This window comes from Stegodyphus dumicola, chromosome 8 (genome assembly GCF_044657685.1).
Source record: "Stegodyphus dumicola isolate Sdum_Otavi_A_Nest chromosome 8, ASM4465768v1".
In the NCBI taxonomy this organism is placed as follows: Eukaryota; Metazoa; Arthropoda; class Arachnida; order Araneae; family Eresidae; genus Stegodyphus; species Stegodyphus dumicola.
The window spans coordinates 41,808,122-41,831,681 of record NC_140775.1 but is presented as its reverse complement, the minus strand read 5'-3'; the positions used below and the strand labels follow the sequence as shown (position 1 = coordinate 41,831,681).

The following is a 23,560-nucleotide window of genomic DNA, read 5'->3' as shown; positions in this document are numbered from 1 at the left end:
GTTAATGTAGCTTCAGCGAAAAAAAATGGTCCGTACACTTGTCATTGTGAAATAGCACAGAAAATGTTTATTTTTGAAGAATTTCTTTCGTGTTGTACAAGTTGATGAGGATTTTCTAAACCTCATATACGAACATTATGGGTATTTACCTTCCTACTTGTATGAAACGTCGACTCATCACTGAAAACCACATGATGGAGAAAGTCATTGCGCCGTTGAAGAACTTCACATGCAAAATGAAATCATACTGCACTATCATTTGGCTTTAATTGCTGTACCAAATGTAATCGGTATGGAAGCAAGTGTAATTTTTTTTTTTTTTTTAAATCGTCCAGACTGTCGGCTTTGGCAACTGTAGTTCATGACTTGCTTTTCGAACAGATTTCTGCGGACTACGGAGGAAAGATTCTTTTACACGTTCCACATTCTCTACAGAAACTTTGAGTCTACCCGGGCTTTTACCTTTACAAAGACATCCGGTCATTTTGAATTGTCGATACCATCGGCGGATATTTCTGTCACATGGGGGATCTCATTTAAACTTTAATCGGAATGCACGTTGAACGGCAATTACCGAATCCCTCCTAGCAAATTTTAGAACACAAAATGCTTTACGCTCAGGAGTTGCCATTTTGAACAGTGAAAACGATGTAGCGGTACAAGCGCATGTGCTTATCTGAAACTGTTGGAGTTATTCTTTATTCATCCTCTTCAACCACAACTGTCGAATGATTACAGCTGATACTATTACAATTTGAAACTCGGACATTCTTTTACGGACACCCTATATATATATATATACTATATATATATATACAGTCAAAAGTCTTTAATCCGGACTCATTGGGACTTTGGCGATTCTGGATTATCGGTTTTTCCAGATTATAGATCATCAGTTTAAATCTGGTAAGATGGAATGCAGAAATTATAAAATTAAAAAATATGAAACCGTAATTTATGAAATAAAGAGCAATTATGATCTAAAGGGTATCAAAATTTACAAAAAAAAGCTTAATATTTATTTGTTTACTTTATTAAACATTTCTTTCAACGTGCGCATGCATAAGCATACATTACACATAGTCGAAATTAGAAAATTGCAACCAGAAAACTATTTGATGTGTATTCGTGATATTCATAACGACGAGGAAATTGATTTAAATCATATCAAAGAGAGTACATCGAGATAAAATCCTTTAGTAAGGAATTATAAGCCGAATAAAATAAAAACATCTGCCCTGAAGATAAGGATAGTGCTGACAGATCAACTTCCAGTCAGCAGCGTGAAATTTATAAAAAGATTTCGGAATGGATGGATAGAGAAACAAAGCAACACTAATTGAAATAGATAATTAGGTAATTTTAGCTTAGCTTATACCATCCATTATACATTAAACGTGCATGCGTAAACGTAGTATGCGCATGCTTAAACGCATACAAACTTCTGCACATGTGTAAACACTTTAATGCGTTTACGCATGCGCAGAAAGTTTGTAGCTTTGAGGTCCAGATTATAGACCATTCCAGATTATGGACGTCCAGACTTTTGACTGGATATATCATGCAATGAAAGCAAATTTAGATGTAGTAGATCCATACTGAAGCATACTGAAGAGGAATAAATCTGATTGCGTAGAACACTAATTCATAATGAATATGAAACTTGGCAGTCGAGGCAGATTAAATTTCATTTTTTTTTTTAAATTCACATTTGTGGCCACAATTCTCTTGTCACTTTAATCATGCCTATTTCCAGAACATTTACATTTTAAAATACTACAGTAAAAAGTCTGAAATCCGGACTCGTTGGCACTTCAGCGATTCCAGATTTGGGATTTTTCCGGATATTAGATCATCAGTTTAAATCTAGTAAGATAACATGTATAAATTATAAAATTAAAAATATGAAATTGGGATTTTTGAAATAATGAAGTATTTATGATCTAAACGGCATCAAAATTTACGAAAAAAAGTTAATATTTATTTGTTTACCTTATTAAACATTTCTTTCAATGTAAGTTGTTTAAGTTGCTTCATTTTTTGTGCTAATACTTTCTCTTTAATTCTGTAGACAGACATAATCTCTTGTTCACTTACAAAGTTCCATTGTTCAAGTCTTGTAATTGCTCTATCTAGAATTCCGACTAATTTTTTCAATCAAAATTGTTTCGTTTTCAGTAACCTTTCTGTCACTTTCCTCTTTACAGGTAGTTTCTAGATTTAGAACCATACTATAGATTTCACAGTCCTTTAATTGACTGATGATAGGAGCACTGTCATGGCAATAAAATAATTATGCTACATCATCTTCATGTATTACTGCTTTTCTATACAAAATCCATTTATTGGAAATTTTAATCCTTTTTTTTTTTTTTTTTTTGGTTTGCGATATCTGAAAACCTTTAAAATTTGTGGCTATCATCATAAAATTTAACTATTGTTCACTATACATATTTGGCTATATATTATGAGATTGGCAACTAACAACAAACTGTTCTGATAATTTTATCTTGCTTCTAGTGCTCACTGAGACAATTAAGTCTGAATTGTATTAGTTTAGTTATTTATTATAATTACACCTATATTTTGCACATGCTTATCAGAGTTCCGAATAAATAAATTCCCACATATACTTAAGCCTTATTGATGGCCCGTGCTAGATGTCTTACCGCCTGATGCAGTCTCTGTGGGTCCTACATACTGCGCCATACGAGCGTCGCCACTGGTTCTGGGTTTACATTGTGACGTCGTGGATGCTTCAGTGAAAACGGAATCAACACTGGTATTGGTGATTCATCACTTTAATTACATAACATAACACAGATACAACATTTAATTAATACATTTAGAAAACTTGAGTACATATCCGAGTTGGTGACACGATCAGAGACGTTAACAAAGATAGCACTCGTCATCACTGGACAAATTTAGTCTCCACACCTCAGCTCGCTGGCGGAGCTTCCCAAAAACTCTCTCCTCTCTGACAGGCATCTCACAGAAATCTCATCTCTTTACGCATGCGTATTCCTCAGTTAAGTCGTTGCCATTCACAGTTCTTTAAAATAGGTGTTAAAATGAATTACAGTACTCGTAATGTGAGGAGTTTGCTAACGACGTTCTCTCTAGTCAAGAGCATCATAGGTCTTTCTAGTAGAGTTTAGGAGCATTCTTTACAGACTAACTCCTTCCGCCTCCAGATTTTGTTTTCCTCGGACACAGAGGAAACAAAATTTTTTTTAAGTTCCTACGGGATAAAATACAAGTTCAGGCAGGTGTTCGCTACAAACAAACACTTTCCGCCTCCAGTTTTTGTTTCTCCGGACACAGGAGAAGTAAACCTTCACAGTTTGCAGTTTCTGGTTTCAATAGAGATTGTTCAACATTTTACCAGTTAATTTTAAACCACACTGTTACAAAGGCTCTCCACTCTCATAACCAGGCCATCATAAAAATAATACATATAACAATACATATACAATATATGAAAAACCAACACAGAAATTTTGTCTTTATGAATAAAGTTAACAATTTACTATATAGTATGAATTTTTTAAAAAAAAAGTACAATATACATTATCAAATAACAAGAAAATTTAAAAGAAATTATAACTAGTCTATTTAACTGGCATGTACAGAGTTTCTACTTAAGCAGTCTACATTTAAGTTGTCATTTCCCTTTTTATGATGTATCGTAAAATTATAAGATTGCAAGGCTAAGGCCCAGCGTAATAATCGACCATTTCTACCTGCATTATTTTTTAGCCATACTAGGAGATTATGGTCCGTTTGAATTGAAAATTTAGTCTGCCCATCTATATACCCTTTCAGTTTTTTTATTCCATACAGAATTGCGGCACACTCTTTTTCAGTGGTGGAATACTTCCGCTCACTATCAGTAAATTTTTTACTGAGATACAATATGGGATGTTCTTTTCCTTTATCATCCTTCTGGGCTAAAACAACACCATATCCTTGATCTGATGCGTCTGTCTGTAGCATAAATGGTTTAGAAAAATTGGGTGCATGTAGCACAGGCCTACTAGATAGCTTTTCTTTTAACGATTTGAATGATTCATTACATTCATCATTCCAAACAATTTTACCCCTTTTGTTATTCCCTTTTAACAAATCTGTCAAAGGTGCGGCTATAGCAGAAAACATAGGTATATATTGTCTGTAGTATCCAGCTAACTCTAAGAAAGCTCTAATCTCAGTTTTAGTTGTGGGAACAGGAAAATTTTGAACCGCTTCGATTTTTAGTTCTGCTGGAGAACGTTTTCCTCGACCTACTATGTGACCGAGATATTGCACTTCTTCTTGTGCAAACTTGCACTTAGAGGGTTTAATAGTTAAATTGGCTTTTCTTATTCTTTCTAAAATTTCAGGTAAATGTTGTAAATGTTCCTCCCAGGTTTCAGAAAAAATAGCAATATCTAAATAAGGGGTCGCATATTTCTCACATCCGCACAATATTTCGCTCATTATTTTACTAAAATAATAAGGAGCATTTTTAAGCCCAAATGGCATGTGCAAAGGCCTATATACGCCAAAATTTGTAGCAAATGCAGCAATTTTCTGCGCCCTAGGGGTCAGCGGAATTTGTCAATAACCTTTCGTTAAGTCTATCAAGGTGATAAATTTGGCTGCTGCAATAGTTTCAACACGTTGCTCTATATTGGGGATCGGATAGAACTCAGTACGAGTTATTTCGTTTAACTTTCTGTAATCAATACACGGCCTAGGATCCCTACCTGGTGCTTCAACAAGGATCATGGGTGAAGTATACTCAGAGGGTCCTGGTTCAATAATCTGGTATTTTAACATTTTTTCAATCTCGACTTTAAGAATTTCATTCTGTCGATTTGTCATTCTATTCTTATGCTGTACGCGTTTGTCACTGATTAGTTCAATATCATGTTCGACTAAATTTGTTTTCTTTGGAATATTCGAAAATATAGCAGAAAACTTTACCAACAACTTTCCCAACTGCAGGATTTGTTCATCACTAAGTCTTTCTTTAAGATTTATCTTTTGCTATTATTTCATTAATATCAAACACATTGGGGTCAGTTAACATATAAGGAAAATCCTCCTCTAATTCCGAGGGTTCAACTATCTCCTCATTGTCAAGGAGCACCATATTCAAAAGTTCAGGTCTCTTATGATAAGGTTTTAACATATTGATGTGATACACTTTATTTCCTTCCTGATTCCCTTCAAAACTAACCACATAGTTTGTTTCTGATAATCTTTTTTCTATTTTCCCCGGCCCTTTCCATTGAGGAGCGAGTTTATGGGGTTGGTTCACTGCTAATACTAATACAGAATCTCCTTGCTGGAATTCCCTTTTCATGGCATTTTTATCATACCATTTCTTCCTTTTATCTCTCACCTCTTCCATTTTCTCTTTAGCTAATTCTCTACTTTTCTTTAACCTATTGATTAATTCGAAAACATATTCTATTACGGTATCTTCTTTTTCCTGAGGATCTAACCATTTCTCATACAATAATGCGACAGGTGTTCTGAGGTTGGTCCCGTACACTAACTCAGCTGGACTAAATCCTGTACTATCATGCGTTACTGTCCGCAGGGAAAAGAGAGCGGCAGGTAATTGTACTTCCCAATTTAGGGCAGCTTCAATACATAATACCTTTAAGACCCTTTTTATTGACCTATGAAACCGTTCCACAGGAATGCTCTGGGGGTGGTAAACCGAACTTCTGGAAATTTTTATACCAAACCTTTTCAAAAATTCAACGGTTAAGCGACTCATAAAAGATTTCCCCTGATCATTTTGAACCTCCCTTGGAAAGCCCATCCGACTAAATACCTGCAAGAGTGCACTTACAACAGATTTCGACGTTATATCCGGTACCGGGACGGCGTCAGGATATTTAGATGCTAAGCACATAACTGTAATAAGATATTTATTACCTTCAGGAGATGTAGGCATAGGCCCGCAAGCATCTACATTAACCTTACTAAAGACTTCCGATATTACAGGTACTATTACCAACGGTGCTTTCCTCTTGTCACTTGCTTTTCCTACATGTTGACAGGAGTTGCATGTTTTAACGAATTCCTCAATGTCTTTATAAAAATTTGGCCAGAAAAAATGTCTTAGTAACCGGTCTTTTGTTTTCAGAACTCCTAAGTGACCTGAAGTTCCCTCATGACAAATTGCTTTAATTTGCTCTCTGAGGTTTTCTGGAACAACAATTAAATGTTCTTCTCCTCCTAACTTATTTACCTTCTTTTTTACTAAAACCCCATTTTTAGTCCCATAACTTGTTTTACTTCCGCTTTTTACTAGTTCTAATAAAGGGGCAAGTTCTTTACTTTTTTGTTGCTCATCAATAAAAGTACTTGAAACTATTTGAATTGCAGGACTTGTGGGGACACAAAGGTCGACAGGAGGCAATATCTCTCTGTTTTCAGACCTCTCATGAGCATCATCCTCCTCTTCCAATTCTAACTCATTCTGCTCAGAATTTTGATTCGTCTCACTTAAATTTTCCGCTTCTTTTAATTTTCGTGCTTGAGATCGAGTAACGACCGCATTAACATTACCGACATACGACGAATAATTTTTCTCAGTTCCTGTGAGAAGAGCCGCTGTCTGGTTGCCTAATATATATCGTCCTTGGTCTAAGTGGTCTCCTATAACAGCTGCTTTGGTGGTTACTGTACCCAAATCGCATTCAATATCTACTTCAGCAACAGGTCATATGATCATCCAACAAATGTCGAACCCACACATGTTCCCCCTTCATTCTATCTCTGTCTACATATTTCTGACGAATAATATCTACAGTTGCTCCTGTATCTCTTAGAATAGGTACTTCAAAACCATTTACTCTTCCATTTAATGTATAGGGATCTAACAGATTCTTCTCTGATCTCCCGCTTATCCGATACAAATCTGCCTTTTGAGTTTTTAAATTAGGGCACTGAGGACGTAAATGCTCAAAAGATCCACATTCATAGCACTGGAGTCTTTTTCTCCTATCAAAATTCGAGTCCGACTTTTTCCCAACATTGCGTGCATCATCATCTTTTTTAAATTGTGTACCTTGAGGGTTTTTTCTATTTTTGAAAACGTTACCAGTGGACTGAAAAACACCCATTTTTCTACCTGATATTTTCGTTTTCAGTTCACCCAATTTCGTTTTCCCAACCATCGTCTTTTTCGCATCTTCAAATTCCTCTATTTTACCCACCAACTGTTTTGGTGAAGTGATCGTGGCCCATTCATCTATAAAATGTTCCTTAAACTCACTAGGCATGCACCTTTTAATCTGATCTACCAACATTAAATCCTTGAGTTGCTCAAATGTTTCGATTTTTAATCCCTTGAGCCACCCATCTAAAAATGTTTTAATTTCGTGATAAAAATCGTACCATGTAGAATCCGGATTTTTCTGAGTCTTTACAAGAAGTTGCCGAAACTTCTCCGCACTTAATTTAAATCTTTTAAGTAGTAATTCTTTAATATGTTGGTAATCTCTAGCCTGTTCTTCAGGTTCCCTAGCAATTATATTATTTACCTCAACTGGAAGGACACCATGAGATATGACACCCATTGATCCGTGGGCAATTTTAGAACTTTAGCTTGCCTCTCAAAAAGTTCTAAGAATAAACTGATATCATCAGTCTTTAAATTAAACTTGGGCATTAGTTTCTGAAAATTCTGATTAAATACGGTTTCACCTCCAGGTTTAGCAGATTCAGTGTTTTGTTTTGCTTTAAGGCATTCTAGTTCTAACTGTTGCTTTTCAATTTCTTTATTTTGTTGTAGTATCTGAAATTCCCTCTCCCTAGCTTCCTGTTCTAACTGTAGTTCTTTCGCTCTTGTTTGCTTCTCTAAGTTTTCCTTTTCTATCCTATCAGTCATAATACTTTCTAACAAATTTTTAACAAATTCTTCCTCATAATTTTTACTATTCGTTATTAAATGTTTTAAATCTATTACTTTCATATCTTCTAAAGCTATTTCCCCAAGTTCTGAAGCGACAAGGAATAGATCCCTTTTCTTAGCTTTCCCCAAAAATGCCATTTTCGCAAAAGTAATTGTTCAAAACAAATAATTCAAATAGTTATTCACAAGTAATACACATAAAAATATATCAGAGATATAAAAAAACACTTTTTTCTTACTTACAAAATTAGGCAAATAAAAATAAAAGGTTAATAAAAGCATTAATCATTTTGGATTTATTTCCATTCAAACATAAAACGAATAAACAACCTTACTGAATACTTCGTGTAAAAAAATAATAATCAAATTCTTTTCATTTAGTACAGCCAGACAGAAAAAAAACCAGAGTGGCGCCAATAAATATAAACACCTTTAATTAACTATCGTTTTCATGAGCTACTTCCGCTGGCAACCATATGGCCAACGCAAATACTACGTAAATTCAATAGGCGCAGGTTTCAATCAGAACACTATTAGAACATTTCTTTACTGCTCAAAGCTTTAAAATTAAAAATGAAATGATAGAATTTAATATTCTACTTATCAGAAAAAACACATCATATTAAAATACAGCACTGGTGTGCTTTCATGAGAAAACCAAAGTAACAAGTTGTAATATATTTAACAACATATTTCTTTCACAAGAATTTAACATAAATTTTCTTCTAATGACTTAGAAATGAAAATTGCAATATTGCACTGATGTGCTTTCACATATACACAAAATAAACAGTTCAGATTCTATCACACCAATTTATAACGAAATGTTAAACATAAATACACTGATGTGCTGTTTATTTACGGGAATGGATTTTTCCCATTATCATACAAAAGAAAAATATCTCGTTAGATATATAAATGCAACACTTTGATTGTTTTAAAAACTCTTATGCACTGACGTGCTATAAAATGCACTGATGTGCTACGTGTTAATGGGAAAAATGTTTTCCCGAATATACCACAAAAGGAAAATATCTTGTTAGATATACTATAAACCAAACACATTGAGTGTTTAAAACTCTTATGCACTGATGTGCTACTTCTGCTTTGGGAATTGATTTTCCGAATAAGTAATAAATAACTACATTATACACTTCAGGCCTGGAAATGAATATTGTGGAGAACACATACCTGGTCTCTTGTCACACAAATCTCAGTGGAACCTCCAATTTTTATTTTCTTTTGTCTGTGACGTCGTGGATGCTTTAGTGAAAACGGAATCAACACTGGTATTGGTGATTCATCACTTTAATTACATAACACAGATACATCAAACATGACAACTTGAGTAATAATTAATACATTTAGAAAACTTGAGTACATATCCGAGTTGGTGACACGATCAGAGACGTTAACGAAGATAGCACTTGTCATCACTGGACAAATTTAGTCTCCACACCTCAGCTCGCTGGCGGAGCTTCCCAAAAACTCTCTCCTCTCTGGCAGGCGTCTCACAGAAATCTCATCTCTTTACGCATGCGTATTCCTCAGTTAAGTCATTGCCATTCACAGTTCTTTAAAATAGGCGTTAAAATGAATTACAGTACTCGTAATGTGAGGAGTTTGCTAACGACGTTCTCTCTCGTCAAGAGCATCATAGGTCTTTCTAGTAGAGTTCAGGAGCGTTCTTTACAACATGAATTACAAATCAGTTATTTTTAATTCAAATAGCCCTAAATGTAATCTTTGGGTCTATGAGTATCTTCAACAAAATCTTTTTTTAGCATATGGAAAGAAATTTTTGCTAAATTTTTTCTCGTCAACATTTTTAGCGCATTTAACTTGAATCTGTAATCATCGCCAAGCGAAATGTCAGCATAAAAGGTTACCATACTCTTTTATTCGATTACTAACATAAAAAAATTATGTAAGCATCGTTACATGAGTCATTACTCAAGTTGTCATGTTTTGATAAACATGCGGCGATGAAAGGGAAGTATAATAAATCATGATTTGCCAGGTTGGCGTCAGATCAACCATGTATCTATGTGGAATGTTACAGTTTGAGATATGCAGCAATGGAGCCAAATTACTGATCATACAATTTTATGCTAGAATGATTGTTTCTTCAATAACAAGGCATTTTATTTAGTGTCAAAGTGAAATTAAGAATCGGGACTCTCCAGATGTTTTATGATGTGCAGAGGGGGAAATCAAATGCACATGTGTAAAGCCTACCAGGATAACGTTGTTGGTGGTTTTGAGGTCCAGATTTTAGATCATTTTGGATAATGGACGTCCGGATTTTGTATTGTATTGTGTTAGGAAGAGAACCCAGCGAAACTGCATCCAAGCAGCAACAGAGATACAAGCAAAGTGCACAGTTATCCAGTATGGAAGATCACATAGAAGAAGGTTTTGGTTTAGGATAGAAAAGTTTTAGTTCTCAAAATCTTAAGTTTCCAGTTACCTACGTCATCAGTGTAAAGCAAGCCATGTATCATAGATAGATCTAGAAATGATGCAGTCTAGGAAAGTTATTGCAATTTTTAGAATACAGAGCAAATACTAAAAAAATGAGAAAAGCCTACCATTAAACTGAATTATAAAGCTGATTTACATATTTTTTATCTTACGTACATGTACAACTCCTCGTACTCACACAAACACTCAAACATACTAAAATACATACAAGTCAAGAAGAAACAGATATTCTTGATCTACAAATTATTCAATACAATAAAATTAAAATGTTTGATAAAAGAAGAGAATTTAATACCATTAAACTAATTGATTGGCATAGCAACTTATCAAAAAACGCTATTAGCAACACAATAGGCAATCAAATTAAAATGAAAAAAAAATCTGCACTGAAATATACTACATGAAAATGAATTAACACAAGTTCTTATATAAGTCAGATACCTTCTCATTTAATTAATTATTCACTTAGTAAAGCAGGTGTTAACTTTCAAATTTATTCATACTTTTCTTATATTTCTTTGATTTTCAACCAGAGATTATAACTATTTTAATTTTAAATTATTAGTTTAATTCCTGGAAAACTGGACTTCGTAATAGTCAAGAGGAGATAAAAAGTGATTTCCAAACATCCTCCCCCTTACCACACTGACTTTCTTGGTCCAGCCAATCAAAGGGCTTCCTTCGAATTAGTTTCTAAGCTTTCCTTTCTCCATAAGGTATTTTTTAACATTTTCTCCCACATCTTTTATGGTAAACCTAGACATCCCTTAAGTACTGGCAGCAACGAACTTCCTTTGCAATTCAACAATTTACACAGACTTACTGCCTAGGAGTTTACAGCAAATTAGGATTTTAATTGTAATTTTTGGCCTACATTTGTTTCATATGCCTGTATGTATGACCTTTTAATTTTTCAATTATTTACTAATTGTAATTGCATTATAGTTTTTGCATTTGTATGCATTACCAATGTTTAGAGTAACTTCTATATTCCCCATAAGTTTCTTTTAACAATCTTTTTGCAAATAGTCCTTTTTGACCGTATCAGGGAATTACTTTCAGACTGAAAGTTATTAATTTAAATCCAATTTGTATGAATTTCATTTATTAATTTTTAATTAGGAATAAATTAATTCAAACATATGAAAGGAAATAAAACATGATCAACCCTAAATTATGGCGAACTTTGTTTTTTGGGGGGGGGGGCAATTCACTTTGAGAAATCAGCTCTTTCTTGGAAAGAGGCAGTAATTTTCTTGACCTCCCCCCTTTTTTTTAATGTACCTTTACTTTTATTTTTATGAACGTACCATTTTTTTAACATTTTATTTCATTTTCTTTTGTTTTCAAAAGTACATTCTTATGAATACCCATATCAACTTTAAACATCTTAGTTTTTACTAGTTTATTAATATTTTATCTGTCTTTGTAAGATTTAACATAGCTTAGTTTCAATTAGTAATAGTTTTCATTTCCTTTCACAAGAGAAAATCCTAATTAGAAAATTAGTAATAATATATATATATATATATATCAATTATAATATTGAAAATTAATAATATATATTATATATATATGTGCGTTTAAATATATATATTGTAATATTTTCTTACTAATAATTATATTTATTGTCCTTGACAGTGGAGTGGTAATCCCATATTTTGTATTGTGTAACAATTGCTGAGGAACATCAGAAAATGTTTTAAAAAGTTATTCTGGAAGATTGAGATTTTGTAGATGTATAAAAATTTATCAAGAAAGAAAATGCAATACTGAGCTGGAGTGTGATTCCATAATGAATATAATTGTATTTTAAATTATATATCTCCTTGAGCCGAGAGTAACATCTATATTTTACTAAGAAGCTCATCAGTTATTTCGTTAAATGCTACAACAAAATGTTACAGTCTTAATTGGAGGTTTGACCGAGATACTGCAAATTAGGAGTGTAATTATCAATTTTGATGATGCTGGTATCCTAATCTCAGAAAGCTGCTGATATTTTAAGAAAAAGTTTGTTTTTGTTAATGAATTAAAATCTCAATCATTTCTTACTGAATCAGAGCACTAGTTGCCTGTGTTTATTTATTTCAAGCAGAAATGGAAATCAAAAGTCTGCCGTTTTATTGCCACTTATTAAAAAGGATCACTCAAAGGTCATTTTCTGCATTTATATAACTTGGGTCCCATCAAAGAATTGTCAGAATAGGATACATCTGATCTCCGAAGATTCACTTTTGGTTTTCTTAAAAAAGTGTTTATTGAATTTTAATATTTTACTTTAGAATTATATTTAAGTGGTGTAAGTTTTTATTTAAAATAACTGACACTAAAATTATTAGGCCTAAAATTATAATTGATATTTGTGATAAAGAAATACTTAACAATTATTATTTAGACTTTACTGTTATTTGCATTAACTTTTTTGTTTATGGAATAGTTTAATTTTTAATGGATATGTGCAAGACATCCGGCATTTATTAAAAAAAAAAAAAAAAATCTAGGCAATCGTTTTTTTGAATTTGTTGCCAATCAGGCGTACGGAAAATAAGTAGTAATGTCAAACTGACATTCTGTGATTTAACTGTACTGCCAAACTGGCAAAAGTGTTTTCTTAGTTCTCGCCATCCAGGCGTGTGGCAGATAGTAATGTCATCCTGACGTATTATAGTTAAATTGTATTGCCAAACTGGCAAAAATTGTTTTTGTTATCACTAACCATGTGTGGAGACAGATAGTAAAATCGTCAAACTGGTATAGGTATAATTCCATTGTATTGCCAAAATAATTAATTAACAATTCCATTGTTGGCAAAAAAAAAAAAATTATTGCCAACCACATGTGGAGATAGTAAAATCGTCTAACTAACATGGGTATAATTCTATGTATTGCCAAACTGGCAAAGGTGTTTATATAGTTATCGCCAACAAGACTTGTGATACTGAGTTAAAATGTCAACTTGGCGTAATATCACTTTATTTTGTTGCCAAATTGACAAAGTTGTTGAAATAATTACCTTAGAGTGAAGTTTGTATTAGACTAGAGATTAGTAGTGTATTTCACATTTTTCTTAATTTAAAAATTGCATTAGATATTTTTCAAGTTATTTAAAGTACATTATAATATATATTTCAAGTTGATATAACAGTTGTGCACTGTATATTATTATTGCACGATAGTAACACTGTATATTATTATTGTTGCATATTGTGTTGTTTTCAAAGAAAAAATTGTATACTTTAATTTATAAAAATATTAATTTAAAGTTTATCTGAAGGGGGGAGAGGTTGTAATATTTTCCTATTTAAAAACTGTCCTTCACATTAGAGAAGCAATGCCATATTTTGTATCGTGCAACCATTGCTAAGCAATGTCAGAAGAAGTTATTCTGGAAGATTATCATTTTGTAGATGTATGAAAATTTATCGAGAAAGAAAATGTAATACTGAGTTGAAGTGCAATGCTGTAATAAATATAATTGTATTTTAAATTACCTATCTTCGTGAAATTTGTGATTTTTTTTATAATTATTAATTTTTTACATATTTGTATAATATTCTAGTTTGCAAAGATTACCATAAGAGCAGCTTACAAAAGATATATAGCCACAAAATTATAATATTTATAAATAGAATTATAGATTAAATAAATTATAGGCATAAAATAAAATTATATCTCAAGAAAATAAGGGGCTAAATTCTAATTTATAGGTTTTTATCCTTTGCATAAATGGAAATAAAACATATTCTTTTTTGAAATGTGATTAGTACGTATATTAAACATATACACTGAATAATCATAAAGAGAAAAAATAGTATTGTGAATGCAAGTAACAGGAAAATTGTCAAAAATACTCATATTTACAGTAGCAAATCTCGAAAGCACAAAACAGATCAATCTTTTGATAACACAAATTTAAAAATATATAATTTACCAGTTTCGCAGCTTTATATTCTAATGCATCTCTTTCTTCTCTGATTTTTGCGTTTTCCTTCATGATTTCAGATGACTGCATTCGCATTGCCTGTAATTCACTTTGCACTAAAAGGATTTATGCACATAATGGGTAAGTAGACTGAGAATTAAATTGAATATTCATAAAATATGTCACCTCAATAAATTACTAAGTAAGCTTTCTGCTTCATAAAATATTTTCATTCATGCACAGACATTTGTAAATATTTATATTTACAAAAAAATCATAATTACATAAATATGCAATACTCTTTAAAAACTGAAATAATACTCTTACATTAAACAATTTTCCACTTTTGAAATTAATATCATTAAAGCACAATGCCATAACATATTTTCTGACAGAGAATGATAACAGTTTTTGAGATGGTTCTTCTTAACAATGATTTTAGATCTTAAGATAATTAAAAGATTTCTAACCACTATGTTAATGATAAATTTTAAACAGTTGTCCTTTCAAGGCAAAATTCTGTGCATAAATGTTAACAGCACAGAATAGCAGCACATAATGCATAAATGTTAACAGATGTGAAAAATATTTAAGAAGTTAAAATAATAATTCTACAAACTACATAAAATCAATGCAAGTTAAAATATAATTTTATTCTAAGGCCCTGATATCTTAAATATTCATGAACTTTCATCTTAAATATTCATGAACTCACTTTTTAAGAAGAATTTACCCTACAATAACTCCAACTAAATAAACTGAGACTCACAATGCATAAGAATTTTCATATTATTAAATCAAATCATCTGTAAATATAAGTTTCCCTGTTAAGGAAAAAAATAATATTTGATACATTTAATTCTTATGCATAAGAGTTAAAAACTGTCTGTTAAAACAGATACTCAACAGTGCATTTCTTAATAAAAATTCTTTTACTGTTTTTTTAAAAAGAAATATGAAGGATAATACTCACATAAGGCTTTTCCTTCTTCTAAGGCTTTCACTTGTAAATGCATGGCTTCAAGTTCTAACTAAAACACAATTTTGGCTCCATTATTATTTTTATTATTTTCATTTTAAGCAACTAATTTGCAACACATTTCTGAAACACAACTTTTTTTTATGTACAGAGTATGTAACTTTTTGAATTAAAAAATACCTTTATTCAAGATTTAATTTAACAACATTAGTTTCAAATTTAAAGTTATTACACATTCCCATTTCTAATTTCCTTTTAGCTCATTATTTTCACACTTTGGAATATTGTCAAAATAACATCTACTTGAGTAATATAAATTGAATGTGATGCAAATTTTGACTAAATTCTTCTTTTGAGACTAATACAATTCATCAGTATGTTCATAAGCTTAATTACACGAAATGAAAAAACAGTTACTGATACATAATGTTTGTTTTTAATGTGATTACCTGCAAAATGTTCCTGTATTACAGAAATGTGGCTTGCTTTCCAAATGAAATGCTCACTTTCCCTTATTGGTTTGAAAATTTATAGATTAATGGAAGGAAATTTACTATCAATGATGAAACTTTAAAATTCTAAATCACTAATATATATTATAAAGATGCATACATTTAACTACAACATTTGGTTAAAAATCAGTAAAGATGATTTATTATTACAGATGCTCAGACTATTCAGAAATACATATTATTAGATAGACGGCTGTTTTGTTGGAGAAAATATCTTTTATGAATAATGAGTGAGTGAATGAGAGTGAGGTTTTTGGTGCAAAACCAGAGATGATTATAACGCGTCAAACACAAGGTAAGATGATCAAAATTGATGAAATTAAAATACAATTAATAAAAACAGGTGGACCAATGTACCAAATCCAGAGGACGAAGTCATATAAAAACAAGGTAAAAGAACGCATTCAAATCCAAGACATAATCTTCAAAACAAATTACATTACGTAATAAAAAGACAGTCTCTTTTAAGTAATAAAACCCAGTCTCCCTTAAATAATAAAATAAATTACAATTGGCATCATGGTCGTGAGGTAAGTCACAGCTATTAAAATATTTCTGAAGAAGACTATTAAAACATGGGCACTCAATTAAAATATGACGGCCAGATAAACAAACATTACAATTTTTACAAACAGGCTCATTCTCAGCTTTCAAAAGGTAGTTATTATGTGTCACTCTAGTGTGACCAATTCTGAGGCGAGTCAAAAGAACTTCCTCACGATTTCCAGCAAAATCCCAATGCTCAATTCTGGGATTTACATTTCTCAATTTGTTGTGAAGTTGAACGTCCCAAATTTGCTGCCATATTTTCTGATCTTCCCCTTGATGACACAGCAGATGTCTCTAAAAGGGATAAGGCGACTGGACAGTTCAACAGCAGATTTTGCTGCGATATCTGCAAGCTCATTTCCCTTTATTCCTGCATGCCCGGGAACCCAGCAGTACAGGATTTCATATCCTCGAATCATTAAGTTTATGTGAATCTTGAGAACATCCACTACCACAGGATTCTGAGTATTGGGAAAAGCTTCCAATGATTTAAGAGCACTATACGAGTCTGTATAAACTATGAACCTTTTGTGGCAGAGCTTTAAGATGTACAAAAGACCATAATATGTTGTAGTTAGTTCAGATATTAGAACTGAGAAAGCATGGTGCAAGCACCTGCCCTCTATGTGATCTTCAATTACAAATGCCATCCCAACATGAACATTTGACTTGGATCCATCTGTATATACTGGAAGATAACTGAGATAACTGCTATATTTATGCCTGTGGTCAGCAAAGAGTTGTCTGTAAACGATGTTGTTAGTGCTTGCCTTCATGAGATGGTGTTGAAAACATCAAGAAGCTGAATCCGTGCATTTTCCCAAGGTGGGATTTCAAAATTCTGCACTGCTTGGGGGCGCATATCAAAGAGGGAAAGTTCCTCAATGACAGGGCAAACTCTTAAAGGAAAAGTAGGCACACAGGATGGACGTGTTTCAAATAAAGTGTTACACACATTATCAAGTAAGTACAGCTTATTAGGATGTTCAGGTTGCAATAGAATATTAAAATATTGCAAAAGGGACAATTGCTCACGCCTCAGAAAAAGTGATGGTTCGTTAGAGTGAACATACAGGCTCTGGACACGAGAAGTCCTGAAAGCTCTTAAACAAATCTGCAGAGCTTGACGGTGAACAGGATCTAGTTTTAACAAAACTGATGACCAAGCGGATCCATAAACAACTGTGCCATAGTCCAGTCTAGAGTGAGCAAGCGCTCTGTAAATGCGAAGCTTAGAGCAACACTTTGCACCCCAGGAGGTGTTCGCCAACACTTTTAAAATATTTAGTGTTTTTAAATACTTCTTTCTCAGGTTTAAAACATGAGAAAGGAAAGTCAATTTTCGGTCAAACGTCACTCCTAAAAATTTTACTTCAGGCGCAACTGGAATAATATTACCATTCAGATATAACTCAGGCTCACGATGGAGACCTCGCTTCCTACAAAAGTGTACGTACAAAGTTTTTTGTTTGGAAAATGTAAATTCCTGTTTGTTAGACCATTCTTGGATTTTATTCAGAGCCATCTGCAATTGCCTCTCTACATATCTCATGTCTGCCCCTCGACAGCTAATCTGTGTATCATCAACATATAGAGATCCCAAGATGGTGGGAGGAAGTTCTTTTAATACAGAGTTTATTTTTAAAATGAACAGGGTTACACTAAGCACACAGCCTTGAGGCACACCATCTTCCTGTTCAAAAACATCCTACAAAACAGAGCCAATCCTTACTTGAAAAGTTCTAGTGTTCACGAAATTCTGAATGAAAATTGGTAGGTTGCCGCACAAGCCACTCTCGTGAAGATCCCAAAGTATACCGTATCTCCATGCTTTATCATAAGCTTTCTCAATGTCAAAAAATACTGAGACAAGGTGACTTCTTCTTACAAAAGCTTTTCAAATGGATGTCTATCTACAGTTGTTCTCCCCTTTCGAAAACCACTTTGATAAGGCGATATGATATTATTCTTTTCCAAGAAGTAGACTAGGCAACTGTTTACCATTTTTTCAAACAGTTTGCATACGCAACTTGTAAGGGCAATTGGCTTATTAGTTGGCGGGATTTCTTGGATCTTTCCCCTATCTTAGCAATAGGAATTACAACAGCTCTCCTTCATGCACTGGGAAAAGTACGCTCCTTCCACACTCTATTGTAAAAAGTGAGAAGGGCAGTCAGTGACTTATAGGACAGATGCTTCAGGATTTCATAATTCACGCCATCAAAACTCGGACAAGACCTATGTGTCTGCAACAAAGCTCTCCTGAGTTCAAGCATAGTAAAGTCTCTATTAAAAGGTTCAGTTTTCGAAGAGTTGAATGTGATGGGATTTATTTCTGAGTGCTGCTTGATAGAGAGAAATGCTGGTGAATAGTTTCTGCTGGAAGAAACGGCAGCAAATGTCTCACCAATAGTATTCGCAATTTCTTCTACGGAGCTAATCATTCGGCCATCTTTTTCGAAAAAGGAAAGTGAGTGGTCTTTATATATTTTACATGCTTTTTGAACTCTTTCCCCTCTTTTTGAACCCTTTTCCTGCTTGTCAGGACTTGTGTTTCTCTTGATTTGTGTTGGAAACATGAATGGGCCTGAATCAGAACAGGGAGCTTACTCAAGCTATGTTCAAGAAGGTGTGAAGTAGACAGCACAAGCAGGAAGGGTATACGAAACCCTTTATTTTGAATCTTAACAGGATCTTCCAAGCTTCGGAATACAAAGACCAACCACTTGTGGTCTGAACGTAAGAATATAAAAACTACTAACTAAAACTCTAACTAAAAAACTAACTTTGAATTAGTATACAAATGCCTAGCACTAAGACTGACCTTTATTTAAAAAAGGTACGTATGTAGTACGCGCGAGCTGCTTAAACTACAATACGTCTGCAAATATCAAGAGGGCTAAACCTCTGGCCTTAAAGGCAACCAGCAACCGAATGAAAACTCGTAAAACTACAGTGGCAAGCGGCTTGCTTCCTAAAACTCCTTCTCTCTCTCTTGGCAAAAAGCCACAACTTAAGTACTTGGTGTTAGCAAGACAATTTGTATAAACAAGTTGAAGCATTTAATTCTGGCCGGAAGTAGAAAATAAGAAGTGATAACACAGTTTTAAAATAAAATAAACGTTAGTAAAACTTAGGATCCTTACACGCTTACTAGGAATAGAGGCTGTTATTGACGACAATATGAAACCACATATGAAATCCAAGAATTCCTTTGACTCTGCCTTCTTAGTTTTCATGCATTTGCTTTGGCTGTTTTAAACGCTATGAGGTTTCGCAGAGTTGGATATCTACAAAAAATACTCCATGCTTTTTTCTGTTTTTTCAGTGCTTTGACAGACATGATTCCACCATGGTTTCGTATATTTTAATATTTTTCCTGATGAATGAGGAATGGAAAGCATAGCTGCCTCAATAATAGTATTAGTAATAGCTTCAACAGCATCATCAATATGCATATCTTCTACAATTTCCTCTGTGAGTTCTGCAACGAAGAGGAAAGATCCCAGTCTGCCCTATCGAGTATGAACCGAGGGGAACGCGGCATGGGATCTGCTCCTCTTCAAGCAAGAGATAAAAAATGGGATAGTGATCACTATTGTGAAGGTCATTTCCCACACTAAAAGTGCAAAATGGCAACAGAGATGGTGAACAGATGGCAAGGTCGAGAGCGTGAAATGTCCTTGAAGGCTCATGAAAGTAAGTATCCTGCCCATTATTCAGGAGACAAAGGCTATGATCTTCAATCATTCGCTCAATTTGTCTTCCTCGGCAATTTGTATCTTTACTGCCCCAGAGCGGACTATGGCCATTAAAATCTCCTATTATGATAAAGGGCTCAGGCAGCTGCTCTATAAGACCATTTAAATCTTGCTGATTTGGAGGCAAATACAGAGAAACGACTGAAACAACAATATCAAAATTTGCTTGAGTAGCGACAACTTGATGGGATGTCATCAAAGAAAACGTATTTGATGGATGGTTCAGTGAGGTGAGGAGACCTATACCTCCACTGGCACGCTCACCTGCAATGTTATCTATCCTGAAGAAAGAATACCTCTGAAATTTTGCTTGTTGCTCTGGTTTCAGATTTGTTTAATGTATTGCTAAGCACACAGGATTATAAGCATTGATTATAGCTTTGATGTTGAGCAAATTTCAGTAGAAATTGTGACAGTTCCATGAAACGAGGGTGGCCATTATGATTGATGTTTGTTCTTTTGGTGCTGAGTTTTAGTTTTGCGTAGAAGCAGATGCTTAGGAGCTTCCAGTCCTCCTCCACTTCTACTATCTGAATTCGCAGATTCAGAAATCATCCCATCAAAAGAGCTATTGCTAGGGCTTCTATTTTTATTTATTATTTTCCGACTCCTATTTTTAGGTTTGCTCTGAATTACTGTTTCTTTTTTTTTTTTTTTTGTACTATATGGGTTGGGTTTTCTTTTTCCTGTCGCTTGTGATCTGTAGTTTTGTTTGGTGGCATCTGCGTGCTTATTGATGTCTGGGTGGCAACTGTATGAGATGATTTAACAGCACTGGCATACGATATATTTGGTTGAAGCTCTGTGCTCTGGACTATTCTTCTGGCGTATGAGATGTTCCTAGTAACTTTTGCAGTCTGATTCTTTTTCCAATTTTCACTTTGGGCACAAGCGAGAAAATGCTGGGTGCTCACCCTTGCAATTTATACACAAAGGCGCAGCGATACAATTATCAGAATCGTGGCCAATCTGTGAGCATCGGGCGCAAGTGAGGCTGCGACGACAAGGCATCTTAGAATGGCCGAAACGCTGCCATTGGACACATCGCATAGGGTTTGGAATATAAGGTCTTACAGGACAATTTAAGTACCTGGCCTTAATATTCTTAGGTAGATCAGGCGTATTGAAGTTCAGGATCACATGTTTCGTGTCAATCAACTGGCTATCCTTTCACATCTCGATCTGCCTAGCACCACAGACATTTTGGTCAGCTAACTCGGAGACGAACTCTTCTTCTGAGACACACAGAAGGTTGATCTCCGAGATCACACCTCTACAAGAATTAAGTGTTTTGTGTGCTGACACAGTTTATTTGTCCAAGTTTGGTTTGTCGAGAAAGAGAAGAAGACTGGGTAGCAGATACAGTATCAAAAAGCAGGTCTCTTGATGAGACGCTTTATGTTCTTTGGCTCACTTATACATGAATGGATATATTTGCTTACTATAAAAGGAGACATCTTTTGCAGTTTGCCAGAAGGAACAACAAGGAGACAACAAGGAAGCGTGGATTTTCAGTAGTTTCCTTGGCATTTGCATCTGTACGTATTTTCTTATTTACAGATTGATCAATAACTTCAATACTTTGGTAGTTCTCATTTGATTTGAGAAGAAACATAGAGGCCATGATTAAAATAAAAATGATTCGGGTCTGACAGCTCCGCCCACCATGAAACCCAACAAGGGAACACAGAATCCTGTGTTAGGGCTAGCCAGACCTATACGCAAACTGAAATCCCATAGTCGGCTTTCCCGAAAGCAGGTACTCCCGAGAGCTTATCCCCAAGCCACTGACACAAGGACTAGTAACCAGCCGATTGACACCCGTGAGGATGACTAAGGTGCCTCCCGTTTAGCTGAAGCAGAGGCCAAAGCAGTGTGTTGGGGACAGTACCTCGCCCCTCCTTTCCAGCGACATGGGTCTCCAAGCATGGGAAACATGTGGGCAGTTTTCTTGCCACTCGAAAAATAGAGACAATAGCTGTTCCAGTTTCTCGTGATGAGCCCCAAACTCCAAAGAGGGAAACTACAAGGAAGAACAGAAGGGAAAAAATTCCAGCCACGAGGACAGGAGATGGAAAAGAGGATAGATCACTGGGGCTCCAGGATCGTGACACCAAGAAGATGATCCCCTGAAGGGCTAGGGTACCTCAGGATTGCCACATGCATACTCACAAGAATGAGCCCCTGAGGGGCTTTTATGAATAATGGTGAGAAAAAAAAATATGAAGATTTTCTGGCAGCATAAATTTGAATTACAGAAAAAATGGCCTTGAACAGCATAAATGAAATTATATAGAACTCCAATGAATACAGACTTTAATATTACATTTTGTCATAACATAAATTTTAAGAATAAGTCAACTACAGGATGCTAAACAGCTGTACTCTTCTGTTATCAGGACCAGATTCAAAAATGTATTTATGATGTGTGCATGTATGTATATGTGTATGCACACAAATATGTATATATATATACATAAACACATTCATCCATACATGCATACATATTTAAATTTCTAAATTCAGTCCCAATAACAGAAGAGTACTAAAATAGCAAAGGGATATTTTTGTGCTTTGAGATTTGATGACTTGGAAAAAATAGAATGGTTTTTATTTACAGTAATAAAAATTTTTGTATAAAATTTTATCAACAGTTTCTTTTAAAAAATGCAAAGCAATTTAGTGTAATTTTTTCCCCATGTGAGAATACTTTTTATTCTACAGATGTAACATACTCAACAGCCAAGTTAGTACATAAAGTTTTCACCTAGATACTGTTGCCATTTATTTATTTTTATTATTTCAACAAATAACCAAATGTGTTAAGTGGTTGGCAATACTACGTAGTAGTTTCCTAATATTAAAAGAAACACAAATACAAAAATTTCAACTTTATATTAATGGCCAGACTACAAAACATTAAGGTTTGTTGATGGCAAAATAGAGTTTGTTGATGTTTGGACATTAACAAATCAAGAAACAGCAGATTTACTTCAACATGAAATATAGGCAGATTATATTAGTATTAATTCTAGTGTAATTAGTCTGTCTATGGGAAATACTTCAATTTTAAGTTCTGTTGCTGATTCTTAAATGTTTTTTAAATTATGCTAAATTTTAAAATATTTAATATTTATCACTTGCGCATTTCATATGCCATAGCTGCAAACCTTGAAATTTTAAAAAATGATGGTTTTTATGCTGTGCAGCAACACAATATCAAAGAAACTCCAGACTGATATTTCGATATCATAAACTTTATGTTCTTTGGATAATTTCATTCTTTAATTTTCTTACATTTTTATACTGAGAAATTCTCAAGTAATGAAGAAAAATTTTTATATACCAAAGTACTTTTAAATATGATGAAAACAATTAGTAATTAATGTACCTTGCATTAGCATGAATAAACTTAATAATATATCATAA

General features: G+C 33.8%; 1 protein-coding gene across 4 annotated transcripts in view; it reads right to left on the bottom strand.

The window, feature by feature from the left end:
- The window catches only part of LOC118199130 (uncharacterized), a 201,428-nt gene that overhangs the window by 155,308 nt on the left and 22,560 nt on the right, over positions 1-23,560 (bottom strand). For all 4 annotated transcript variants that reach the window (XM_085821777.1, XM_085821778.1, XM_085821780.1 and 1 more), the window contains exons 4-5: positions 15,304-15,361; positions 14,340-14,446 (exon numbers count right to left, since the gene is read on the bottom strand). In XM_085821777.1, the coding sequence (XP_085677903.1) occupies positions 14,340-14,446; positions 15,304-15,361 (165 nt within the window). The remainder of the gene's footprint in view (positions 1-14,339; positions 14,447-15,303; positions 15,362-23,560) is intronic.